This window comes from Dasypus novemcinctus, chromosome 15, assembly GCF_030445035.2.
Source record: "Dasypus novemcinctus isolate mDasNov1 chromosome 15, mDasNov1.1.hap2, whole genome shotgun sequence".
Taxonomy (NCBI): Eukaryota; Metazoa; Chordata; class Mammalia; order Cingulata; family Dasypodidae; genus Dasypus; species Dasypus novemcinctus.
The window spans coordinates 8,567,512-8,594,063 of record NC_080687.1 but is presented as its reverse complement, the minus strand read 5'-3'; the positions used below and the strand labels follow the sequence as shown (position 1 = coordinate 8,594,063).

At 56.3% G+C, this 26,552-nt stretch overlaps 1 protein-coding gene across 1 annotated transcript; it reads left to right on the top strand.

The window, feature by feature from the left end:
• Positions 1-3,088: 3,088 nt before the first annotated feature.
• On the top strand, positions 3,089-24,151 carry ALOX5AP (arachidonate 5-lipoxygenase activating protein). The gene is made up of 5 exons (XM_058276999.2): positions 3,089-3,230; positions 6,925-7,024; positions 14,086-14,156; positions 17,806-17,887; positions 23,731-24,151. The coding sequence occupies exons 1-5, from the start codon at positions 3,161-3,163 to the stop codon at positions 23,891-23,893; spliced, it is 486 nt and encodes a 161-aa protein (XP_058132982.1). The 5' UTR covers positions 3,089-3,160; the 3' UTR covers positions 23,894-24,151.
• Positions 24,152-26,552: the final 2,401 nt, after the last annotated feature.

The following is a 26,552-nucleotide window of genomic DNA, read 5'->3' as shown; positions in this document are numbered from 1 at the left end:
ACTCACCAACCCACAGGTATAAGGGGGATCACAGTGAAGTTCACGCACAGATCTTGCCAGGGAGGAGCCCCGAGCCATTCTTGGAATAACTCCCTGCTTTATAGAGAGGACTTTGGGGACGGCCTTGGCCTGGCCCCCCTACCGCTGGCCTCTGCTGGCCCCCGCTCCACCACCCTGCCTCCTCCACCTCCTTCTCCCGAGGGGTTGCTGAGGACCCTGGAGCTGTGTACGAGGGGTCTCCTCTTCCCACCCTGGCTGCCCTGAGATGCAGTTCCTTGCTGCCACCGACTGCAGCGGCCGATGTTCTCTTCCAAAGCGAGGAAAAGGCACCTTCCGCCCTGCGCACCACGATCCGTCGCGGTGGGGTCCCCTGGTGGGAATTCAGTGAGCGCACCCTTTCAGTTCACGCACGGGGCGCCCCTTTCCGGGGTGCACTCACTCTCTCAGCCCCCCTCGGAGAAGCTGCTTCAAGTGGCTCGAGCGCCGGCTGCCTCTGCCCCTGCCCCTCGCAGGATAAGAGGCCTCACGGCGTCAGATGTCTTCTTTCCTGTACTTAGTCCTGCCTCAGGGCCCTGCTGAACCCCTCGTCAGCTTGTATTGGTCCCAGACGTGCCTCCCTGGGCAGCCAGCACTGAGTGTCAGGGTCAGGGCCAGGCTTCGGGGAGACGACCAGAGCAAGCAGACACGTTCCAATCGTGGACGCGGCTTGAGGGATTTTTAATTTTTAACCAGGAACCAGGGGCCTCATTCCCAGGTAAATTGCCTAGGTCCACCCCCAGCCCTGCCCAGAACTCAGTACTAGTCCAGCTGGGACCCCGTCCCACCATCTTTCAGGGACCACCCCGTCACGGGCTCCACCCGGCCGCCCACTGCGGCCCAGTCGACTTCTTGCTGGCCTTGTACTGGGTCAAGCTCTCAACTCTCCCCACCTAGATTCACCCTGGTGTGGCCATTTCTAACCCTCTGGTTGGACATCAACTCAATATTAGTCAACGTCAATATTAGAATCTCTATGAATATTTTTTTGTCTTGGAAAACAAGAAAGATATTAAACTTTACTAATGTTTAATGTATGGATTGACAATAGAACATGCATATACTTTGCAAAGAAATTTATGTATATTGATAGATGCACCTGCTCACGAAGTTAGAGATTACTCTATTAACCCTAAGGTCCTTGAGCATATACCTGCACACAGTAGGTACTCAATAAATAGAAATGAGTAGTAGAATCAGAACAGAGCAAAGGTGATCTCCAGGTTGGAAGGAAGGTTTTGACAAAAGATCCTCTTGATTACTGCCAACTAGCTTTTGGGTATGGGACCAGAGTTGCAGGTCTCTCTTGTTTGTGTCCTCCGGGGTTGTCACGTGCACTGAGAGAGCATCCATGGGGAGCATCAGGGGTCACCCAGCCGAGCTGGCTGGTCCACTGCAGTAGACAGAGTAATTTACCCCCGAAAGAGCACGATGGCCATCTTCACCCATTCCGTGGGGGTGGACCCGCAGTCATTAGGGCCTTTTAATGAGGTTATATTTAGTGAAGGCGTGGCCACCTGAATCAAGATGGGCCTCGGTCCTACTCCTGGACGCTTTAGAGAGAAAAGGCCATAGAGAGAAAGCCATGAGACGCTGGCAGCTGGAGGTCAACAGAACCCGGAAGAGAGAGGAGACCTGGCTGTGGGAGCACAGGCCAAGGAGCCGAGCACCGGCCAGCCAGGCCCACAAGTGCAGCCTTGGGGAGAGCGTCGCCTTGCCACGCCTGAAGCCTCAGCATCCTGAGGCAGTAAATTCTTGTCATTGATATTCTACTATAAAATTGTTCTGGCCAGTAATAGAAGAAATTGTATCATTGAAGTGGAGACAGTGGCCACAGTAGTTGCTGAAGGCAGGGAGAGGGAAGAAGAGATGTGATGTGGGGGCATTTTTGGGACTTGGAGTTGTCCTAAATGATATTGCAGGGTCAGATGCTGGACTTTATATATCCTGCCATAACCCACTGAATGGACTGGGGAAGAGTGTGAAGTACAGGGTAAACTATAATCCACGTGGTGCAGCAGTGCTCCAAAATGTGTTCACTGAGTGCGATGAGTGTGCCACAATGATGGGGGAGGTTGTTGGTGTGGGAGGAGTGGGGTGGGAGGTGGGGGCTATACGGGAACCTCTTATATTTTTTAATGTAACACTTTTTTTGGTGATGTTATATCTTCCAAAAAATACAATTTATAAAAATGATGAGGTGGGGGGGAGTGGGTTATACGGGAACCTCTTATTTTTTTTAAATGTAACCTTCTATGTGATCTATTAACTTTAATTTAAAAAAAGTGTTTAAAAAAGAATTCTTGTTGTTGAGCCAGCCCCGTGCAGGGTAATTGCTTTGGCAGCCTGGAAACCGCGGCATCTGCTCTTCTGCCTTCTCAGCAGTGGAGCGCTCTACTCTTGCTATTATGTGTAAAAGAATTCCAGGGAGGCGTTTCAACTACTGTCTGAGCGAAGCCCTTTGCAGTCTGAGCTCCTTCCTGTTTGGAAGTTTTCCTGGGGGCAGGCTAGAGAGAGCCCCATTCCTGCCCCTTACCTAAATTGGTTGGTTTGTTGGCTTGGCTTTAATTCTTTTGCTGTTGTTTTTTCCTCTAGAAATGGAGATGTTAGTTGTTCCTTCCATTATTTCATTCATTCATTCACCATTCATCATCCATCCCTCCATCTCTCCATCCCTCCAAGCCTTATTATGCGACTGCTCTTTTGGGCCCTGCCATGTGTTTTATTTCTTTCTTCCTAAGGACTCAAGGAGACTGGGACAGATCTCAGGATGCAGGTCTTTCGAATGCTCTACACATTAAAAAAGGGTGTCATTTTTCTTCCTTGCTCTCTGCCTAAATCAGAGATTAGAGAAGCTTCTAGATGCCCTGATTTCCACGGCGCTCGCACTGGCCGGGGCCCTGGGAGCCTCCCCTGACAAGGCCCTGCAGGGGAGCCAGGCGCCCGGCTGCCCCTCCCCCGAGCCCCAGCCTCCGCGGCGGCCCCAGCTGGTTACAAAACGGGAAGAAGGGGGGGGGTGGCGTGCCGGGCCCTGGGCCAGACGGCAGCGCCCACTTCCCCTTCCCGCCAGTGCAGGTTGGGGTGGCGAGGCCTGGGGCAGCTGGCTCCGGGAGTTGGAGCAGACATGGACCAGGAGAGCATGGGCAACGTCGTCCTGCTGGCCATCGTCACGCTCATCAGCGTGGTCCAGAACGGTAGGGGTCCCCCCTCCGGCCGGGCGGGACGGGGGTGGCCGCTCCCTGGCAGCTGCACTGCGGGCGTGTGCCCGTTGTATCCACGCTTGTTTCTTCTCCCTGGGCTGCGCTGGGCTGGCGTTTCTGGTGGATTGGGGACCGCCCGGCCCCTCACTTTATGGTCACGGCTGACGGCAGCTGGCAGCCCTGCCCCTGGCCGAAGTGCTGTCACCTGGAGCAGGTGCTGAAGAGGGAGCCCCGGGAGGGGAGGAAGAGGAGCTCCCTGCGCGGCCCGGCCGGGAGGGCCCACCTTCAGGCAACGGAGGTCCTCCCAGAGCCGAAGAGCAGAGAGCAAATCCTGGGTGGGAGGGGGCCTCACCTTGTCACTATTTTAACTGTTCATTGCTTTTTTCTTTTCAAGAGACCTGTGTTTTTTTTGGTAATATCTTCTTTTTTTCAGTAGCCATGTATCATTTCAGAAGGGTTTTTCTTGTGCATTATACTACATGGAGAGAGAGAGAGTGAGGGAGGAGAAAGTTTTCTTGTTTGGGGTCTGCATTTCCATTAACCTGTTGGTTAGAAATGAATCAGGATATCCAAACCTGAAAAAGGCAGGACTGCTTCAAAATGTTTCCTCGCAGTTCAGAGTCAACACTGCCTCTATTTTTAAAAATAAATACACCGCGTGTTTTGCTGTTTATTAAAATAGAGAAAAAGGAAGAGTAATTACTAAGGGCACCTGCTGTAACTTAGCGGTGATTAGTGACCGCTTCCATACTGCCACGCGTGGAATTTTTAATCGACTTGGACTGTCTGATACTTTTCCCCATGTCGCGGGTGGACAGATGCTTATTTTCCCCTTGGGCACAGAGCAAGGCGCCCCGCCCGATCTCCTCATGCCAGAGAGGCTCAACCTTGCACCCTCTAAGTAGGATGGGATAACACTTGGTAGCTTTCTATCCCACACGTTTTTGTGCGAATTCCCCCAACAGAGTTGCAGCCCAGAGAAGGAACACGGGCCGCCTTGGGCCGCCATTTCCTCCAGCCACGGCGGCACGGGCAGGCCATGCTAGCAGACAGAGGAGTGGGGCGCGGTGCTGCCCGTCCCTCCCGGGTCCCCCCGGGAGCCAGCTAGGGCATGGTGTGGGCATGGAGCCGTCCCACCTACGCTCGAGCACGGGGGCTGGGTGTCCTTCTGTCCTTCTGTGGCTGAGGGTGAGCACTCCTCCCCGCTTAGGTGGAGACCTGGGGTCCCCAGGGACGTGAGCTCACTGTAAGAGGCCCTTTTGTTTGACACTAATAGGGCTTATCTAGTGCCACAAGAAAAATTCAAATCAGTTGGGAAGATAACCTTGTCTACTTGTTTTTTTTTAGGAAGCCCAGAGGTCCCAATGCCTGTCCAGAGCCTCTCTTTGCAATTCTAATTAACCTCAATGTTGCAATCCTAGACCTGCCTTATGAAGTTCAGAGAAATATGCAAAGTTGTGCTTCCTCCCCATGCCGCATAAAACACCAACCCTAATCCTTCCTAGCAGTTAAAAAACTATCCACAGGTTGTTGGTGGGCATGGCATAATTGGCCTGGGCCCCGAGACCTGGGGTAGAGAGCCCATGTGCCCGTGACGGTGTCTGGAACTCTGCTCTTGGTACACTTTTGGAGACGGGCTCTCCCGAGGAGAGGGCAATGACAAGCTGGCCTGGTGTAACTTCCTCCTCTGCCTTCTCAAACATTCTTTAGTCATCAAGAACTCTGAACTTGTGGCAAGCTTCCAGCTTCACCCAGTAGATTCGAAAGAACAGAACAAGTTTAAAATACATGGTTACAAGAGACAAGGACCAGCACTTCCAAAGTCTGGTTTCCCACGGAGCATGGTACATCTCCTATGTATCCAGAGACTCTCCATCGTCTCCTGCCAAGGTGCCAGCACCGTTGACATGAAGCAAAGCTGGGAGACACATTTGGAGAAAGGGGTTTCCATAGGCAGCCAAACTAGATGGGCAGGGCAGGGGGACCCCAGCGAGCCAAGCAGCCAGGCAGGCGTGAGCTGTGTGTGGGCAAGCCTGCTCGGCGAGGGCAGTGGCAGGATGTCCTCCAGCAGGTGACCTGGTCTTGCAGCCAGTGTGGTTGGAGGGGAAAGTGGCTTGAGTTAGGATGGTCCCCAAACCTCCAGAAGAGGCGGCTTCCTTCAGTTTCTTTTTACCAAGAAGGCAAGAAGGAAGATGCGAGGATCCCGTAGTCCTTTGGGGTTGTGAGAATTGTGATGAGGAGGGAAACTAAGTTGGAGTGGTCATCTATCTTTCATGCCTTCTCTGCTCTCCCAACTTCAAGGCACATGCTCGCAATGAGCCATATTGCAAGGCTTGGAAATTGCCCCTAATGCAGAAATCTCCTTTATACCACCCCCAACAGCTCCTTCCCGAGCCCTTTAGTGACGGGGAACCCACACCCCACGCAGCTTGCCTTACCGTTGCTAGGCCTATCGAGAGTTTGCTGTGTGTTGAGTCCTTGTTTCAGGCTTACCTAAGAACCTTGAATGTTATGAACACATGCCATTGCTATTCCTTTTTGCAGGTAAGCTAAGGGGGGCTTGGAGAGTTTAAACAGTTGCTTTGATGTCCCAGAGCCAGTAATAGGGAAATTGAACTGAAACCCAAGCGTCTGACTCCAGAGCGTAGACTCTTACATGATGTATATTGCATTGAACTCATTCATTCAAGTGCTCCTGCCTCAGGAAGTTCTTTCTTACGTGGACCTGAAATTTTCTGCCTCCTAACTGTTCTCCATGGGGCCCGGTTCGACTCTGGAAAAACTTAGAAGGTGCCAGCTTCGTCTGTGTAACGTCCCTTCTTCAACATAAGCATCCTCGTTGCTCACATGGGTCACCTCCCTCCTGCCTGGTTCTTTCCAAAGTGCAAATAGGGCTCTTCTGGGCAAGGAAACGATTTCTGAGATTCTGACACTGATTTTATTTTAAAAATCTGTGAGTAAGGTATTACTTTTAGGACTGTGTCACAATACAGCTCATATTCACTTTGGTTAACTACATCTCGAGATCTTTTTACGTGACCCTGAGCAACTTAACTGTTCTGACCTCATTTTCCCCAACTGAGAAATAGAGTGATCAATACCTCATGCATGTGCCTGCTGTAGACACTGCATGGGATGATGTAGGCAAATAGCTGGCAGCGTGCCCAGCGGGTGATAGATTCTCCATGCCTGCTTACCTGTTCGCAGCTCTCTCCCCCCCCCCCCCCCGTGTCCCCCCACTCTCTGTTTTTGGCCTAATGTTAGCAGCTGCCAAGAGAAGCGTGCTCATGGTCTTGCACGCGTAGCTCTGGCAGCCTGGTGGAGGAGCAGGGGTTTGGAGAGGGAGTGGGTGGTGAGGACTGGCCGTCTCTAGTACCCTCTGTCCACCCTGTCTCATCTTAGCATGAATCGCTCTTCTGTGCAATTTCTGCCTTACTCATTCATCTGTTTCCTTAGACTGTAGATCCTTGAAAATAGGAGCTATGGCTGGTTCACTTTTTCATCTCCCGGAACCAAACCTGGTGATGATTGGTAGCAGCTGCTGAATTCATTTCCCTGCAGCCTTCTGCTGGGGGCCACGCAGGACTCTTCTGGGGTCAGGGAAACGCTCAGCCTGCCGGGAAATGCGGGGCGTCGGTCTCCTGAGCACACCCGTCACCCACCGCGTCCCAATCTTTTCCTCTGGCAGGATTCTTTGCCCACAAAGTGGAGCACGAAAGCAAGATCCATAACGGGCGGAGCTTCCAGAGGACGGGGACCCTCGCCTTCGAGCGGGTCTACACTGCCAAGTGAGTCCGAACCCTGACCCTGCTGACGGTCGGAGCTGGGATGGAGCGGGACTGAGCCGGTGGGTGACGGCATGTCCGGGTGGACATGGGCAGGGTCCCTGGGGAGGGGTCACTCCAGGTCACAGGCTTTGAGGACCCCGTCCTCGACTTGGTACGTGCTGGTGTGAAGAGAGGGAAGTGGGGGTGTTGGGGTGGCGTGCTCTTCCCAGCTCCCCTCGCTTTAGATACATCAGAGCGGGTCATTTAGGGGGGTTGGCCCACTTCCTGTGGGGTCAGTCTAGACCCTAGAGATACCACGGTGGGCACCGGCCGCTGCTCATCCTCGGGTTTCCCAGCAACAGGCAGGACCCGCGGGTGGCCCCTCCCGTCCCATGGTGAGTGTCCGGCATGGGGGGGGGGACCTTGGCCATTTCACAAGGCCAGGTGCCCCCGAGCAACCACGTGGAGAACAGAACGGATGGGGGGTTGGGGGTGGGTGGCACAATTGCTCTCCGCCCCCCTCTCGTTCTTTACTTTTATATAAAACGGTTGTTTGGAAACACCTGGACAGGTCAGGGAAGGAGAGAGGGATTATTTAGGGATGCAAATTCAAATGGAGATTATTCAAAACCTTATCCTTTATGGAGGACACATTTAAATAGAGGGCTCAAGCCAGCGTGCCTGCCTCTCTGCTGTTGTGGGTGCAGGCGGTGAGAAGGACGGTTCTGGACTCCGCGCCCTGCCTGCCCGCACTGCACAGTGTGGAGCTGACAAAGGCACTGGCCTTCACTCCCCGCCCAGAGGTGGCTTTGATGTCCACAGAGCTTTTCCCAAAGGGGGAAGTCAAGTCACTCAAGAAAAGCACCATTAGAATGGGGAGAACAGTATGAGCAAATTTGAACTGCAGGACAGGGGCCTTTGGGAGCCCCTTCCAACGGCTGGGGAGGACGGAGGGTCCCAGTGCCTGGGGACTCCCTGGAAATGGAGCCACGTCAAGGGATCTGGGCTGCCACCCCCGGCAGGTTTCCTCTTCGGGCCCTGACCACACGAAGGTGTTTTTATTTTTTAAATGACGCATAGAGACGGGAGGCCGAGGAGGCCCCATGAGTGCCGTGGCCCCCTGCCCCCTTCTCTCCCGCAGCCTCTCAAGTCCTGTGTGCCCCCACCTGAACCGCTCTCGCCACTCCTGTTGGCGGCCTCGGGCTGACAGCCTGGCCCCGTCCTCTCGCACCCGGGGCCTCTCCGTGCTGCTCCCGAGCGCTCTCCCCCACCCGTGCCCCCTCCAGCCCAGCCCACCTGCTCTGCGTCCTTTCCCACACCTGAGGGTTTTTTTTTAGTATTTTTTTTTTAAAGAACATAGATCCCCAAAAATGTTACATTAAAATATATAAGAGGTCCCCACATACTCCCCACCCCCCCCCACTCCTCCCACATCAGCAACCTCTTTCATCATCGTGGCTCAGTCATTGCGTTTGGTGACTACATCTTGGAGCACTGCTGCACTGCAAGGATTATAGTTTACATTGTAGTTTACACTCTCCCCCGTCCATTCAGTAGGTTATGGTAGGATATATAATGTCCAGCATCTGTCCCTGCAATAGCATTTAGGACAACACCAAGTCCCCAAAATGCCCCCACGTCACATCCCTTCTTCCCTCTCCCTGCCCTCAGCAAGTACCGTGGCCACTGTCTCCACATCACACGTTTGACTTTCAAAGAAAATTTTACTGTGGTGACATACATATAACCCAAAATTTCCCATTTTAACCATTTTAAAACATACAACCCGAGGCATTAAACTCCTCGCGTGTCCCCGTTCTCCCCCTCCCCCGGCCCCTGAGAACGCCTCATCTCCTGTCTGTCTCTGTGAAGCTGCCCATTCTGGATAGCTCTCATCCTAGTGGACTCTGACGACACGAGACCTTTCGGGTCTGGCTGGTTTCGCTCTAGCGGATGCCATCATGCTTCAGCCGTGCAGCCGCGCGTTCCTTTTCCTGGCTGGGTAATATTCCATGGGCGGAGGGAAGGCGTTTTGCTCCTCCACCCCTCTGTGGACGGGCACCCGGATGGCTGCCACCCTCGGCCTTCGTGCTCACGGCCCTCGCCTGCCTTCCAGCCCCCCGAGCCTCGCCGCTCTTGGTGGCCCTGGCGGGCTGACCTCAAGGAGGCGGTTTGCTGAATGACTCACAGGGAGGGTTCCAGTTACCACCTGGATCCTCGGGGCTTTTGTTCTCAGCATCGATTTCAAAAGTTCAAAGACTTGATTTAAAGTGTTTTAGACCCATTTAAAGGAGGGTAGGGGAATCATGGCGTTTGCCATCAACCTCTTGGAGCTCTTTGTGGTGGCCGATGTGAGAGCCGTGGCCCGGGGTCCGTGGGAGAGAGGGCAGACAGGGGTCTCCGATTGGGGTGCGGGCCATGCTTTTTGAAAACAGATCCCAGAGAAAGCTTGGCTGTGGTGCCCCATTTGGAAAGAGAACCTTCTCTGGGCCCGGATCTTCTCCCGATTTGGAGGAGATTGGGGGGGGGGGGGAGCCCGACTGTGAGGTCCGCTCCGCCTTGCCAGGAGCTGCATTTCCATTTCTGTTTTGCCAGCAACGAAGACGACAGGGAGCCGGCCAGGCCGTCTGGCTTCGACCACTTCCCTCTGCCCCCGACCACTTCCCTCTGCACCGGGCAAAGTTAGTGGGTTCTGAGAAGCACCGAGAAGCCCCGGAGGAGCAGCTCAGAGCCGACCGCGCTCCAGCTCCCGCACTGCTGCGGTGCTGCTCACCAGGTGTACCCACTGCTGCGAGGCTGCTCATGCAGTTCTGCTAGTGCGATGCAGCCCCTGCGTCTGATCGACGTGGCCGTACCCCCAAACCTCCACGAGAAGGGAAAGCAAAGAAAGAGGGGAGGGGAGAGAGTCATGGAGACCAGGGCTGGAGGAAAAGGGAGCGTTTCCAGGAAGATAAAGGTTGCCCAGATGCTGCTGCAATTCTCCACTTACAAAGACCCCCTGCCCCAAGCTCACAGCAGTGTACCTGTGCTTGGCTGGTTTGTAAACAGTGGCTGCAGATGAGAGCTGTGTGCTGGCAAAAACCAGAGATCCCAGCCTTTTGTCTCTTCCAGAACGCTACTGGGAAGGGGGTTCTCTGTTAGTAGGAAGTGGTCTACAATAACAGCTTCTCCAGGAATCTCCAAAATCACCGCAGGAGGCATGAAAGATGAGGCCTGGGGGTGCAGGGAGAGAAGATTAGAGCCTTCATTTCGTCTTGCTATTTAAAAGATAAGGAATTAAGCGTTCGTTCTTTTTCGTATTCAGATTGATGGGGGTCGCACGTGCACGTGGTTTATACACGAAGTTACCTGTCCGAGGACTGCACGAGCCACAGCTCTGGTTGATGTGTGTGGGGTCATAGGTGTTTAGAGACCACACCTGTGCAGGACAAATAGGGTAAAGGATAAATGATGCTGATGGAGTGGAAAGCCCGGTGCATATTTTTCAGCATGAAATACGACTGCTGATGGATGCAGATGGCTCTGGGCCGCTGAGGAACAGACTTCCCCGCCCGCCAGCCACACTTGGATGGCACCCAGCTCAGCAGGGCGAGTCAGATCAGTGTTTGATAGGAGCAGGAGTCGTGACCTTGACTTCTCAGTTCTCCACATGAAAGGCAGTTCAATGCCACGTTCCCAACTGATGAACACAGCTGGAGTGACCTTGGTCGACTGAGATCTTTGGAGAAAAATCCTAGTTAATGGATACAAGATCCCTCTCCATGAGTGCAAGTAAACTCTGGTTGCAGAGAGCAGCTGGATCTCCGGAGACGTGTCGTTTCTCAAAATGAGCAGCTCAGGTTTAGACTCCAAAAAATGAGAATCAACATGGGTTCATCAGCTCTGTCGTGGGGAAAGATGGTACAAAACATTCCTCAAAAGAAAATATGGAATCATCATCATTTTTCAGTAGGAAAGACGTCTCCGCAGGGTGTGATAAGACGGAAGGCGTTGGAGCAGCGGTAGCTGCCACTCGTTGAATGCTAACTGCGAGCTGGGCACTGCGCTAGCTCATTTTATTCTCCCAACCTCCCAGGGAGCTAATTACTAAATGTCTCCACTCTCCTCTTAAGATGACAAATCGGGAGTCTGTGCGGCTGGGTGACTCACCTGCATGCACACGCCCAGCAGTGGCCAGTGGCCGTGGACCCAGGCCGCGAGGGCATCAGCCAGGAGGCTCTACTGACCACAGGGCGTTGGCTCCTCTCAGCAGCGGCCCTGCGTGAGAGGCACTTGTGTGTGGAGCTTGGGATGGAAGCCCCACCAGAGCTTCTGGGTGAGGAGGGTGACAGGGCCCTGGAGGATATTCTAGAAAACCAGAGGAGAAGCCCATTCATTCCCTGACCAATGGGAGTGTTTTGTTCACCTCCCAACAGCTGGTTTCCCAGGACCAAGGTGACTTGACAGAATAGGCAGGAACCAGAGAATGAGTGTTTCAATGGCAAAATACTGAGCAGTTCTCTCTAACGAGCAGAACCCTTGGGCCATTAAGGAATTTTTTCTTTTACATCCCCCAAGTCAACTCATTCGCCTGAAGACAAACAAACAGAAGCACAAGAGTGAGGAGGGAGCAGGGGGAAGTCTTTGGTATTACTAGATTTAAACTGTCAGAGCAGCAGATACTATATCCCATCAGACATTGAGTGTTATTCAACTAAATAAAAAGAGCTTATTTTCTCTAGTTTTCTGGAATGGGGAATCGGACCATATTTTCTCAGTACCGAGGCTGTGATTCTGTCTCTCTAATAACGTATAAGAGCAGATGTGGCGCTGGTGCCCAGTTGCTGCCTCAGTGGTACTTAGGGATCTGTGTAGTCATCGGGTATTTTACAGTCATTGGGGATCCTGCCTCTTGGAGTTCTTCTGGAATCTTCTGGAGTCCAGAACACCTAGTAAGGCCAGCAGTGGCCTGCTCTTTCTGCCCTGTGCCTGGTTTGTGGCTGAGCCTCTGTCCCAGGTTTCCTACCTGCTAACGTTCCTTGAACTCTCTAGTAAAGGAGCCCTTCCCATCAGAGGGGCACGAGGATCCCGGCAGCCGGTCCTCTAGGTTACACAGAGTAAGGGGCAGTCACTGCGAGTTCTCAGCGTGCCCCTGAGGTGTGAGCCCCTAGCAGTTTGAACCAGGGTTCGTAGCAGATTTAGGAGGAAATCATGAAAACTAGATGATGAAGTGTCCAGACAGAGGGATGCAAGGAAGGAATTTGGACAAAGGACCAACTGTGTTTTTAAGATGGCATCTTTGCTTTGACCTGCATGGTTTGAATTATTTTAGATGAGTGGTTCTCAAATTTTAGCATCTGAATGGGTCACCCAGAGGGCTTGAAACGTGGATGGCTGGGCCACATGCCCAGAGCTCTGGATTTCTTAGGTCTGAGGTGGGAAAAAATTAAGCATTTCTAACAAGGTCCCAGGAGATGCTGAAGCTGCGGGTGCAGGGCCCACCCTTCGAAGACCAGCACGCTAGACCACGGGCTTGTAGAACTCAAATGGATGCAGAGTCAGCGGCATCCGCCTAGTTTCATAGAAAAGGAAACTAAGTCCAGAGAGATGGTGGGAACAGCTGGCTGATGTCAAGAGAGCACCAAATCCTAGCAAGTGCCCTCTGCGCTGGCTTCCACGGCCCCTCGCCTGCATGCCTCCCAGGTCTTCCTGTGTCATTTTTCCATGGATGTGTCTACTTATTGTCCTTTTCTGGAAAGACTCTGTTCAGGTTAGCAGACGTGACATTGGAGAGAGGCTCCCTGGCTGGGGGACCTGGGCAAGCTGTTCGACTTCTCCACACCTCAGTTTCTCATCCGAAGACTGACAGCAACTGTCGCCAGCCGAATAAAGACCCCAAAGATGCCCACGTCCTCATCGCCGGAAATCGAGACTATGTTAGGTGACACGGCAAGGAGGAATTAGGGCTGCTCGCCAGCGGGCTTTTGGAGGAGGGTCTCCCGGATCGTCCGGCTGGGTCTGATGTCATCACAATGTCGAAGAGTCAGTTTCAAGACGCGACTGCCAGTGCTGGCTTTGGGATTGGAAGGGAGCCAGGAGCCAAGGCATGCGGTGACATCCAGGAAGTGGAGAAGAAAAACCCATCCCGCCCAGGGACCCAGAAAGGAGCGCAGCCTGGCCGACACCTCGTGTTTGGTCCCATGGGACCTGTTTTGGACTCTTCATCTCCAGGACTGCAAGATAGTAAATCTGTGGGAGAGTGTGGGCTATGGTGTGGGCCATTGATCATGAGGTGCCGCGGTGCTCAGAGATGTATTCACCAAGTGCAGTGAATGTCTCATGATGATGGAGGAGGTGGGGGGGTGTATGGGGACCTCATATTTTTTGAATATAACATTAAAAAAATAAAGACAAAAAAAAATTTGTGCTGATTTAAGCCATCGGGTCTGTCATCATTTGTTACAGCAGCGAGAGGAAACATACAGTGACCGCATGTCCTCGTGGGATTGCATTGGTTTTAAAGGATGGGTCTTTTCAATGAGCTAACGACAGTGGGCGCACCGTGCCAGCGAGGAGTAAGGGCCCTCCAGCCACGGGGGCCAGGACATGCTGTCGTCACGCCCAGCAGGAGAGCCTTCCGAGCATCAGGCTCTTAGGTCCCCTTTCTTTCCCCAGCCCGGCCTGCGGGTCTGGCCATTAGTGCCTGTGACATAAAGGTTTCCCTTAGCTGGACTCTCGCGCCCCGCCGTCCCCACGTCGTCTGCCCCCACAACCTCTCGTCTGCGCTGCTCACTTTCCAGTTCCAAGAAGCGCACTTGGGGCAGGCAGGAGCAGGAGCCCTGCCAGAGTGAAGACAGCGAGACACCCCGTCCCTGCTGGGCTTCTCAGGGGGAGCAGAGCGAATGGCGTTGGAACATGTGCTCGCTTTACACAACTGTCTGTTTCTGGGGCGGCTGGCTGCCACGCTGCCCTGGTGGGTGGACGTGGGATTGTGAATGGCCGTGGCGTCCGCGCCCCGGGCGGGGCCGGTTTCCTTGCACTTTCAAATGGTTTCTAGACCACGCCGCAGTAACGCGCTTTGTTCTTATTCCTTTACCCTACAGCCAAAACTGTGTCGACGCGTACCCCACTTTCCTGGTGGTGCTCTGGAGCGCGGGGCTTCTCTGCAGCCAAGGTAACGGGGGCTTCTCCTTCCGCTCCTCTTTTATCCTGTGCACGTCGCGGGGGCTCCGCGTGCAGGCTCTCTGTTGAAAAGACTTTGCCTGACCCCTGGCTCTGAGGCGCGAAGGCCGGAGAGGTGCGCATGGGGAGGGGGCGCGGGCCGAGGGCTGGCTGGTAACGCGGCGCTGACGCCTGCTCCCCGGCGGCCGCTGGGAGCCGCCGCACTGACTGGGGCGCTTTAAGGCTAAATGTGACTCAGGAGCCGTGAGCAGGGTTAGCGCCGCTGCAAGGGCGTTGAACGCGAGGGCGCCTGCGGGATTGCTTCTGGGACCACGGCACTCGGCTCTCCTGCTAATAAGCATGCTGTCCGCTCCCAGGAGTGTGTCCGTGGAGCCGTGGGCTGGATTCCAGGGCATCAGAGCTAGAAATGCAGAGCCATTTAAATGCAGGGGCAATTTAAAATTAAATTATTGTATAAAATGATCCCTCGATGAATCTGCAACATATAGCCTTGGGGAACATTTTTTTTTAGAAGGAAATCAGTCATAATTTGGGTCCCCTTTCAAGATCTGGCCCCTGAAAAGCTTGGCCACGCCCGTGCCTGGTAGCATCCCATTGTGGACTGATTGATCTACCAGCTGCCAGGCCCCCCCCCCCCCCGTGCCTCTCTACCTGCCCCTCTGCACTGACCACCCAGGAGAGGGCTGGTGAAAAAGGTGCATGTGGGAAGCAGATTTGGCTCAACGGATAGAGCGTCCGCCTACCACGTGGGAGGTCCAGGGTTCAAACCAAGGGCCTCCTGACCCGTGTGATGAGCTGGCCCTCGTGCAGTGCTGATGCGCACAAGGAGTGCCGTGCCATGCAAGGGTGTCCCCTGTGTTGAGGAGCCCCACAGGCAAGGAGTGAACCCCGTAAGGAGAGCTGCCCAGGCTGAAAAAAAGACAGCCTGCCCAGGAGTGGCACTGCACACACGGAGAGCTGAGCCAGCAAGATGACGCAACAAAAAGAGACACAGATTCCCAGTGCCACTGACAAGAATGCAAGCGGACACAGAAGAACACATAGTGAATAGACACAGAGAGCAGACTTTTGGGGGGGGGGGGAACGGCACGGGGAAGGGAAGAGAAATAAATAAAAAATAAATCTTTTTTTAAAAAAAGAAAAAGGCTCATGCACAGTCCTGTGGTGACTGGGTGCGACTTAGCATCTTTCCCGCCCTCTAGAGCAGGCAGAGTGGATGCTACGTCCCCGTGTCCCTGGAGGACACTTTGGTCCAGGGAGGTGAAGTAGCCAGCGCAAGACCACCCTCTGGTGAGTAACAGCTGGCATGAGAGCCCAGGTCTTTTGGCTTGAGTCCTGGAGTTTTCACAAGCAAACCCTTGCTTAATTCACTTCTGTAATAAATATACCCTGAACGCTGAGGGCCAAGCTCTATGGCTGGATATGAGTAACAAATAAAATCAAGATGGCGGTGAAGCCCGCAACCAGCTGGCCACGTGGAGCCTGTAGAGGGACACGCCAGGATGGAAGAGGGTCGAGGCGCAGTGACGGAGATGAGGTGAGGGACGGCGGCAGAGGCACTTCGGGACACACTGTGGCCTCCTTAGGTGTTTCATTAGGCTGACAGGAAGCCCACCATTTAGCTTCCACTTTCTATCCTGAGTTAAATAAGAAGCGGGCCTGCATCACTTGGAAAAATCAAGGCAAACTACACTTGTAGTAAGAATTAAGAATCCTTCTATTTCCTGGATGATACTTGACGTGGTTGAATCTGGAGTTGCTCTCGCTAGACAGGTACTAAGCGAGTTTAGTTTGGAGGGATCCAGAGCCCCACAACTGGGCATTTCCGGCTGAGCTTCCTGCATTGGCCCTCCACGGGACAACAGGGCCAGGACCCCTGCTCAAGGATCGTCCTTTCTAATGCGTAGAGAGTCTATTGTAGAGTTTTTTGACTGAAAGGAACTTTGGAGGCCATTCTGGCCCAAACGGCTCAGTTTATCGAGCAGGCGACCCAACTCCAGAGAGACAAAGTGGTTTGCCCAAGTTCCTGCAGGATTCCGGGGCTTGCACTCGAGCCCAGGCGCCGGGTCCGTGCTCCCCCCATTCCCAGCCTGGCCCTGCCGGTGCGGGCGCAGCCAAGCCTTGGGAGGTGGGCAGTTCGGCACCCGCCGTGCCTGGGAGGGCCACAGGCCCGCCCGCTGTACACCCCGCACGCTGTGCGTGGTTCCCGTTAAAGAGAGCTGGGCCGGAAAGCGCAGAGAAGAACCACGCGGGAGACTGACCCAGGAGACTCGCGCCGCGTGACTTCCAGAGACGAGCGTGGCCTCCCGAGTGGTGGCTTTGGCGCTCTGATGTTCTTATCTGCGATGTGACAGCGGGTGTTTCTGGAGGCAGGATGGAGCCGTGGAAAGAACATGCGGTTGGGGGGGCTGCTAAAATAGAGGCAAATCCGAGAACCTTCGTAGCCGGTGCTGTGACCCCCCGCAGTTACTCCGCTCCTCTCAGCCTCCTTTGTGCAACAGGCCCACTTCCTGCCTCAGGGTGTTCCCATGGTGATAGCTGAGGTGCTTGGCAAGGCCCTGGCACTGCTCTGGGCATACATCAGAGCGAGTGAAACCACCGTTTGTAACTCACAGAAAAGGCAACTTCGGATGGCTCGACCTAACGGGAGAAGCGCGAGGAACCTCCTACCTGGTGGTGAAATGACGTTTTGAAGCCAGGCAGGCCGGGTTTGACATCCAGCCCTTCCTCTGACTGGCTGCCTGACTCTCATTCATTCATTTGACAAACAGTTTTTGAACGTCAGTTACGCGTGGGCACGCTGCCAGGCTCGGGGACCAGATCCGTGGGGCTCTTTGCCCTGGCCGGTGTCCCCGGCAAGCTGGCTTCAGATAGTGACAGTGATGTGCTCCTTACGAGGTGGCCATGAGGACTGACCCCAGCTGCCCCGATTGCCCAGGACAGGGCCTGGCTCGCCAGTGGCAGTTAACTTGGTATTTGACTCCTGCTTGGAGGCTCTCCAAGTGCTTGAATATCCATGCCCTGTCTCGCCTTCATGGTACTTCGTCACTGGTCGGCAAGCTGTCACCAGCCCCGAATCCAGACGGTGGCCCAGGCCCCAGGAGGCCGATCTCAAGCCTGGGTCTTCCCACTCCCAGCTCCAGCCCTTCCTGGCTCCATGCATTATTCGGGGGGCTGCTGAGGCTGGTCCCCAAAGGACCAGTCGGCTCTCCGGAGCAGTGGCATCTCAGGGTTGTTCCGGCGTGGCTCTGCCGGGGGCCCGGGTGAAGGCCGGCCTCGGAGAGAACCGAGACCTGGGCTTGGGGCTGACGTGCTCCCCCACCCCTGGCCGGCCGTGCAGCTGGACGCAAGGCCCTTCAGCCGCGCGAGCTCCGGGCTCCTCATGGGAAAACAGCGACGATGACATCGGTCACGCAGGAAGGTTCAGTCTAGAGGGTGGACGGGCCGGCTCCTACCTGCGCCCGGTGAGGCTCCGCGGCCGCGGGCTGCCCCGGCCCCTGCTCCTCCCGACGCGGCCCGCACACCTGCTCTCGCCAGCTTGTGTGCTTTCCTTGCACGGCGGCATTGCTGTGTTAGTGCTGTGCTCACTCGGGGCGCCCCGGCTGCGAAACTAACCCTAGTGTTTTCTCTCCCCCGCCTAGTGCCCGCCGCCTTCGCGGGGCTGATGTACCTGTTCGTGAGGCAGAAGTACTTCGTGGGCTACCTGGGAGAGAGGACGCAGAGGTAGGTGGGCTCCTGCCCGGGAGCCAGGCTTCGAGCACGTGGGTACTGGAGGACCCCCGGGGGAGGGGACCCTCAGCCTCTGAAAACACAGCTGGGGCCTGGAGTAGTTTTTCGGGCACAAAGGGGCCTTGGGGCGGCCGCGCACCTCCTGGCAGCCCCCGGCTCCGCGCCCGCCGCCCAGGTGGGGCTCGAGGGCCCGTTACGCCTGGCGTCCCCAGGCCTCCTGCAGGGGAAGCGTGCCCTTGCTTGTCTGGAGAAATGAGAACTGAAGGCTGCACCTTGCGATACGTTCTCTTGTGTAACAAATCTTCTGCCATCAGCGGAGAGCATGTTGAGAAAATAAGATGCAGTAAGAGACGAAGGGGAGGCAGCCAGGAGAGGCCCCTGCGCGGTCGGCAGGCGCTGCCGCCGGGGCGGCGATTGCCCTGTCCCTGCCCCTGGACTGGGCTCTTACTAAAACGACTGGCTGTGCTTACGGGAGGAACGTGCACGGCACGAGAGCCGCCGTTCCTCGGAGGTCTGAATTCTAACGCACCAGAAGGGCTCCAAGAGCTGGGAGCCACTGGGAAGGCTGCAGCCTCCCTTTTTTTTTTTAAGATTTATTTTATTTCTCTCCCTGCCCCCTGCCCAGTTGTCTGCTCTCTGTGTCCATTCGCTGTGTGTTCTTCTTTGTCCGCTTGTATTTTTGTCAGCATCAGGAATTGGTGTCTCCTTTTGTTGCATCATCTTGCTGCGTCAGCTCTCCATGTGTGCGGCTCCACTCCTGGGCAGGCTGCACTTTTCATGTGGGGTGGCTCTACTTGCGGGGGCACACTCCTTGCATGTGGGGCTCCCCTATGAGGGGGGCACCCCTGTGTGGCACGGCACTCCTTGCACGTGGCAGCACTGTGCGTGGGCCAGCTCCACATGGGCCAGGAGGCCTGGGGTTTGAACCACGGACCTCCTATATGGTAGGCGGATGCTCTATCAGTTGAGCCACGTCCACTTCCCTCCAGGCCCTTTGCGATCCCTGCTGTCCCCCCATTTTTCTCCCCTGTGTCCGCAGCCCTGACTTTCACAGTAGCCCCTTCCACAGTGGTCAGTGGCTTCCCCGTGTAGGGAGCTTCCTTCGGCTGTGACGAAGGCAGTGGCACCCCCGGGAGTCTCAGCTGGAACCCTGGGGACCCTGGGGGCCCACGAGGTGGAATGCTGGGGCAGTGCTTGCAGTTCCTGCTCCCTGAATTCTTCTCTTGCCTCCTTCTTTGTTCCTCTCGGGGACTGCTCTTAGCCTCTAGCACCACGATGCCACTCTCCTCTCATCCTGCTCGGCGCTCTCCTGAGCAGTCCTCTTTATTCTCCTCTCCCCTGGAAAAGCTCCATCCCGCGGTGATTACCTGCTGTTAAGGGGTAAGGGCGGTGGAGGGTCTCTGCTGGGGGGCGGGGGTCCTCCGTCTAGAGCTGGCTTCCTGTGCAGCCCTGTCTCCCTCCCCCAAAGTAGCAGCACTGTGCTTATTTTCATCTGTCGCCACCTGCCCGAGATCCTAAAGTTGCTTTCATTTGGACCATGACAAAATGTGTCCACTTGCTTACAGGCCTATTTCATTTGAAAGGTTTGACCACAGTCACTGCTAGGAAATGAACAGGGGTGGCAAAAAATGTACAACAGGGGACAGACTTACAAGAAGCCTTAAAAATATTGGGTTCCTCTGGGGCCTCATTTCAGTGCCAATGGCCTGACCTTTAACTCCCTCCCTGGCCTCCCTGGTTAGATGATTCTAGAAGATCCTGCCAGAACTGCAGGCTCCCACCTACCTCTAGAGCCGGCGTCCCCCTCCTGCCCCCCTGGCAGGCATTGCTGGTTAATCGTCGTGTCCTTTCCTGCTGAGCCCAAACCCAACCTCAGAATCCTTCACAGCACAGAGTTCCAGGCAATCCCGGTCAACAGGAATGATGTATGCAAGACCTCTGAGAGTTCCAGGGTAGACCAAAATCTAGCCGGAGGTGATGCGAGCAGGCTCGGTGGGTGGGTCCAAGGTGATTTCCAAGTCTCTCTTCTAGAGCTAATGTCCTTTCTTTGGTGGACACCTCCCCCTCTCCAGGTCACAACTCTGTCCCTGGGCTGTGCTGCTCTTGGCCTCTGCAGGTGCTCTAACGCCCTGAATCCCTGGGCAACTCCTTTGACCTTGGGCTACCCACCAGGGAGGATATGCTCCGTGAGCGCTTGGCTCTAGGTCATTCTCTGCCCTTTCCGGAAGTTGATTTGGCCCCGTCCACCTCAGAAGTCCGGCCCCATTCTTGGTCAGCTGGGCGGGTTAGGCATTCCTCGAAGAGTCTGCCCCCCCTGCCGCCCCCCACCTCTTTCTTCAGGCTGCTCCCAATGGATCTGCAGTCCCACCCCCTCCCCCTGGCAGCCTGGGCTTCCAGTCCTGAGCCCCCCTTCTACAACCTGGCCCTGCCGAGCCGACCTTCGTGCAGGCATCACACAGCAGCTTCTCCCCTTCCACCCTAAGCCCCTCTCTGGGCCAAGCCCAGTGGCAGGTGGCATCATCTCATGAGACGCTTCGCCTCTTCTCAGCTGCCTCCGCTGGCAGGCACAGGCACCTGTCCCCAAAACTCGGTCCTTGCTGGCGCTCTTTACGGTCTGAAGTTCCCACTTGGTTGTGGGTGGGCGACGATCGACACCTCGAGGCCAGGACACTCAGGTTGTCCACTCCCCTTTCTCCTAAATCCTCACTCCTGGCTTACTCAACACCCACCGACCCCTGCTATGAGCCGGGGCCCCTGAAGGGTGCTGGGTGATAACGATAGCTCCCTGCCCCCCCAAGGAGATGCAGGCACGCCCGAGAGACAGGCACGCTGTGAGACCAAAAAGACGAAACTTCCAGAAATAATGACATGCATAATATTCACAAAGGCTAGAGGACTGGGCCTGGCGTCGTTCCTCCCTTTCAGCATCAAGATTTCAGCGTCTCAGTCCAGGGTGGTAGTTCGCCGGCGTTAGAGGATAAACCTGCTTCTTTTGGGGCCTCTGGCTGCATATATGCCATCAAGGCTGGTGCTTCTCAAGGTGAAACCTGCCAAGCCCCTGCATCCGAGCTGCCTGGGTATTTGTTAAAAATACAGGTGCCTGGCACCCGGTCGCTGGGAGAGGGCAGGAATCTGCATTATCACCTTCTTCAAGTGATTCTTACACACTCTGGCCACTAAAGGCGGTTTGTTTATGCCTCTTTTCTGAGAACGACTCACCCTTTTGACAAACATTTCTTGAATGTCTAATTTATCGGAGTTTTGGGACTGATCGAAGGAGACAATCTCCTGCTCCCTTGGAGCTTGCAATTTTTATTTCTTTTAGAAGTCCCCACACTTAAAGTACCATTTTCCTTACGGAAAAGAACAGACTGTTCCAACCAGATGGATCATAAAGCTTTCTGTTTCTGCCCCATGTTTGTTCTACATTATGCCCTGGAGCAGGAGGAGGTGGCGGCAGTGGCCCCACGTGGCCTGGGGGCTGGGCTGGAACTTAGGTGTCCAGATGCCTCACCTCCCTCCCCCAGCCCTTCCTTGCACCAGGATCTCAGCCTACAAGTTTTAGTGACTCCCGTTACCGGAGGGCCAATTTGAGACGGGAATTGTTGGTATAAGGCCTCTTCTATAGTTTCATGTAAGTTTTATGCTAGGTGTGGGGGCACGTTTGTTTCAAAACTAATAACCAAATCCTAGCCACTAAAGTCGGAAAGAATGACAGGAATTCAGTGCAGGTGGTGGAAAGAGGGGGGACCCTGGCCCTAAACGGACAGCATTTGAATTCCCACTCTACCTCCTCCTGACTGTGCACCCTGAGGCAAATTACTAACCCTCTCTGGGTCTAGTTCTCTCGGCTGGAAAATCAGTTTCCAATGCCATCCTCATATGGCGGCTTGAGAATTAAATATAGTAACTTATATAAAATGCCTGGTCCCTGGTGGGTGCTTGAGAATTTCATTCTGACCCTCCCCACCCCATTTAGAGCAAACTAGTCGATCAGTTTTTAAAAGGGGCCTCCCTTCTGCTCCGCTGCTCTTCGGAGCCTGCCTCCTAGCACGCAAGCCCCTGTGCCGGGGCCTCGGCCCCATTTCCAAGCTCGGGAGACTTAAAAATGGAGCTCCAGATTCCCACAGAGCCCGGCAGGTGGTGAGCGAGCGATCGAAGCCTCGCCCCCGGCCTTTGCACGACCCGGCCTTCGCTGGGGAGGCTCTGGCAGTGCTTCGCTTCTCACACCACGCAAGCTCGTTCTGCAACAGCTTCGCAAATCACTTTTCTTGTTTCCGTAATGAGCATATGGTGGCCTCGTTCGTGTGATAAATCTGAGCCTCCACAATAGCCGACTTTCGGCAGTTTAATTTCCCCGAACCCTCTGTCCTCTGGCTGAAAGGGAAACAAGTCTCTTTCTTGGACTTCCTGGCTTTCTTTTCACTTCCTTCACCAGCACTAGCAGGCGATTCTTTGGGGACCAGTTTTTCCCCCTACTGTGAACAGAAACGAAGGCGCGGGCGTGGGGCAAGGAGCGTGACAGAGGCCTGGGTGCGGCGTGGCTGGCGGAGCCCCCAGCTCTAACGTGGGCGGTGTGTGCAGGAGCTTGCGGGAGCTCATGAGAAGACAGCTGCTGACTCAGCTGGCCGGGGCTGGGCCTGGGACCCTGCATTTCTAGCTGGCTCCCCGAGACTGCTGCCATCGATGCCTCTCGCTTTGAGCGCCAGGGTGATTCCTGTTCAACTGCAGAGCGACCTTCAACTCATGCCTTCATAAAATTAGGAGTTAGAGCATGAATCTCTGGGGACCCTTTCACATGGGTAAAATTTCCATCTGAAACCTGCAAATGCCGAAGTCTGCTCTCATTAGAGCAGGAAACAGGCTCGGCAGCATTAAATTGCCGATTCTGCTGAGCTGGACTCCCGGGTGAGAGGTTGTAATGCCCCAGGAGCAGCCGTGATGCCCCGGGAGCAGCTGTGATGCCCCAGAGAACAGCTGTGATGCCCCGGGAGAGCAGCTTGATGCCTCGGGAGCAGCCGTGGTGCCCCGGGAGAGCAGCCGTGATGCCAGAGGTACCCCCGGCTGGGGTTTTGCTACCAGCCTGGAGGCACCTTCTTGGCTGGCTTGCCCAGCATGCTAGCCCCAGGGCCGAGTGGGGCCTCTGCAGAAAGCGAGGCGGGGGGCAGGGGGCGGGGGTCTCTGCTGCAATATTGCGTGGCCGCGGGTCCCTGGAAAAGGAGCGCCGTGAGCCGCTGGAGCAGCTCAGGATTCCAGATCTTTCCAGGGCAGCCCGATGCGCTAAACGCCCCTCCACTCCTAGCAGCGGCAGGGCCTCTCCTTCCACGGGGGTGATGCCCACCAAGTGATGCCCCGGCCCCCCGGGGCCAAGCCGGGCCCCTCAGGGACGGCGCACCCGTGAGACGGCAGCGGCTCCGGGTGCACCTGAGTGTCGAGGGTGACCCAGGAGGGCCTCCAGGCTCCCTTGACTCACCCGGCCAGGAGTGGGCCTGATGGGGCCATGGCGCTCCCTGACATCCTGCCGGGGGGCGGGTGGCCAGCGGACCCCGGGCTACGCCAGCCCCCACCTTCGCACCATGAAGGGGCTGTGGCCGAGGGGGCCCATGGGGGCACCAGGGAGGCCCGGACGGCTGAGTCCAGACTGTGGTGGAGTTTGGGCCAGGCTCTTGAAATACGTTCATTCGGTGGCTGATACTGGGGCACCTTTGCCACCCGTCCTGGGAAGTAAATGGAGCCCTGCAGGGAAAAGGAGCTGCGCCCTAGCCCCCAGCTGCAGCACCCCGGGGCCCGTTGAACGGGCGCCCCTTGCCCATCCCTCCATCTTCTCTCCTCTCCAGCACCCCTGGCTACCTCTTTGGGAAGCGCATCATCCTCTTCCTCTTCCTCATGTCCGTTGCCGGGATACTCAACTATTACCTCGTCCTCCTTTTCGGAAGCGACTTCGAGAACTACATAAAAACGGTCAGCACCACCATCTCGCCGCTCCTGCTCATCCCCTGATTCTCCAGGTCGATCCCGGCAGCCTTCGTAACTCAGCCCCGGGTGGACGCGGCTCCTCTTCCCACCCGCAGCCGTAAACCCACCCCCCGGCCTCCCGGCTCCACTCACTCTGGCTTTTCCTGGAAGAGACCGCCCTGCGGCAGCTCCGCCCCTTGAAAATGGCAGTGGCCTTGGGTTGTTATTCACATCCATCCTGCTCTCTGAAGACGGTCTGTGTCTGGATTTATGTCTCCTAAAATAAAACGCAAAGGCACAGTCCGGGCTGGCAGTGGACTTTGTGTGCGGTGGGGAAAGGTGGTCCTGACAGCTGAGTGACCGGGTTGTTCTCCCTAACCTCACCGATGCTGATAAAAAAACACTTTATCCTTCTACAGAAAACGGCCTTCCTTAAACGAGCTTGTGCCGACCCTCTCACCTTGGTGGGTGTCCTCAGGCATTAGCGTCGAGCCTGGCCTGTCATGTCATGCTTTCTATAAGGCACTCTAACTGGCTGTGTGCTGAGCCGTTCCCCTCTTGCAGACAGATTGGAAGTGGCCCACCCACGCTGGCTCTCCTGGCCCCTTGGCATTGGAACAGCATTTGGGAGAAGGTCAGGCATCAGGGTGAACCTAGGACACCCAGCAGAGAGCAGCCAGCTGGGACAGAGGGGGCTGTGAGCCCTGGGCTGGGCTCTGTCGGCAGAGGGGACCAGCAGTTCTATGGTGACAGTGGTGACATCTTAGGAAGGGGGTGGTGAAGCCAAGAGGCCGGAACCTGGGTCCCTCGGAGCTGACCGCTTGCAGGGCTGGAGCTCGTGTCACGATGCCTGGCACTGAGACTCATGACAGGCAGCTCTCCCAATTCAGGGGGAAAGCCCCCAAAGCAGCGTGGCTCCTCGCACTGTCCAGTGGCCCAGGCTGAAGTCAGCTGGGCTCTCCCTGCCAGCCCCGTCCCAGCAGGAGTCCTCGGAGCCAGCAGCTGCGGTTGCCATCCCTGCTCTCAGCCCACTAGCCGTTCCCTTTCCTCTTGCAGACAGGGAGGGTCCTGTAAGTCGCAGCTGAAAGTGTCGCCTAAGCCCCTGAAGCCCGGGCTTGGTTTGGAGGGTGGTGGGGGACTAACCAGCCTGGCTTCCCGGCCACGGGGCTTCCAGCCTCGAGCTGGCACAGCCTGGTCAACTCAGAGGAGCTGCTCCCCTGGAGGGAGGGGAGGGCCAGAAAGCGCCCAGTGGAGCTGGGGACCCCTTAGCTCCCCGCGGCCGTGCTGTCCCCGCTGACACGGGCCCCCGGGATGGGGAGAGGAAATGAGGGGCCGTGGGCAGCTCCACGCCCGCGGTCTGGGCGGGCGCCTGCTGAGCGCACGGGGTAAGTGGGAGCAGGCCGGGCCAGCCCCTGCACGAGGGCCCCTCGTCTCCTTGGGGGCAGCTTCCTACGGCGTTCCGGGCGAGGGGCGCCCGCCCCGTGGCACACTCGGCCCGTGGCTTAACTTCTCCCCAGGCCTCAGCCTCTGCGCGTGTTAAACGGGGTGAAGGTCGTGCCAGGCCACGGAGCCGCTGTGAGGAAGAGCGAGGCAGAGCAATGGCGAGCGTTTCGCACGCGGTAAGTGCCCGGCGCACGCCGGCTGCTGTGGCCGGCTCATTATTCGGCTTTCTACTGCTGGCTAACCAACGCCCGCCAGCGGAGCTGCGTAAAGCAGCAGGCACTGAAGAGCTCTCCCTTCCCACGGGCCGGAAGTCTGGGCGCGGCTTCGCTGGCCCCTCGGCTCAGGGCTTCCAGAGGCTGAACCCCGGTGTCAGGCGGAGCTGGGCTGTCGTCCGGCGTAGCGTCCTCCTCCAAGCTCACTGGTTGTTGGCAGAATCCAGGGCTCTGTGGAGGCTGCCTGCTGTGCCCTCGCGATGGCCTCCTCCACGGCGTGCCAGCTGGCCTCTTCCAGGTGCTTTTGTCCCTGGCCTCCGACACTCTTTTGAAAGGCTCGCCTGATTAGGTCAGGCCCACTCAGGGCAAGCTCCCTTTGATGACCTTAAATCAGCTGAGGTGGGCCCTTAATGACACCTGCACGAGCCCTCCACCTTAACACGGAACTTTGTCATGGAGTGCAGCCGTTCCCAGGCCCCGCTCCCACCCGAGGGGAGGGGGTCGAGAGGGGTGCGGGTCTTTCGGGGGCACTGGAGGACCCCGAGGAACTAAAGGCAGCTGGGTGGAAGGTGACAGAGAGGGTCCTGGGCCAAGGCTAGGGGCGGGGGGCGGCGTGTGTGCGAAGCTGCAGGTGTGAGCACCCGCTGGGAGGTTTCCCGAGGAAGGGTGGGATTTCCTGCAGCTCCGTGGGGGCAGGGAGCTGCTTAACGGTTTTTTAATGACCTGTAGGAAATAGCACAAAGAACAGACGGAGGTGAACCAGGTGAGTGAGCCCCTCCCACCCTCCCGTTGTGGTGGCAGGGTTGGCCTGTGGTGAGACTCTCCATGGCGGTGAGGCAAGAACACGGAATGCGGGCACTGGTCTTGCCATCCACCCTGCCCCATGCCTTCCCCATCGTGGGAACTGCCCCACGGGCCTCGCAGCGGCTCAGCTCAAGGCCAGAGGGGCTCTCCTCTCCCTGCCACCCCTCCCACTCTCCTGGCTCCCCCCAACCCGCAGGTGCCTCTGTGCACCCTCTCCTCCGTCCCCAGCCCCCCAGGTGCCTCTG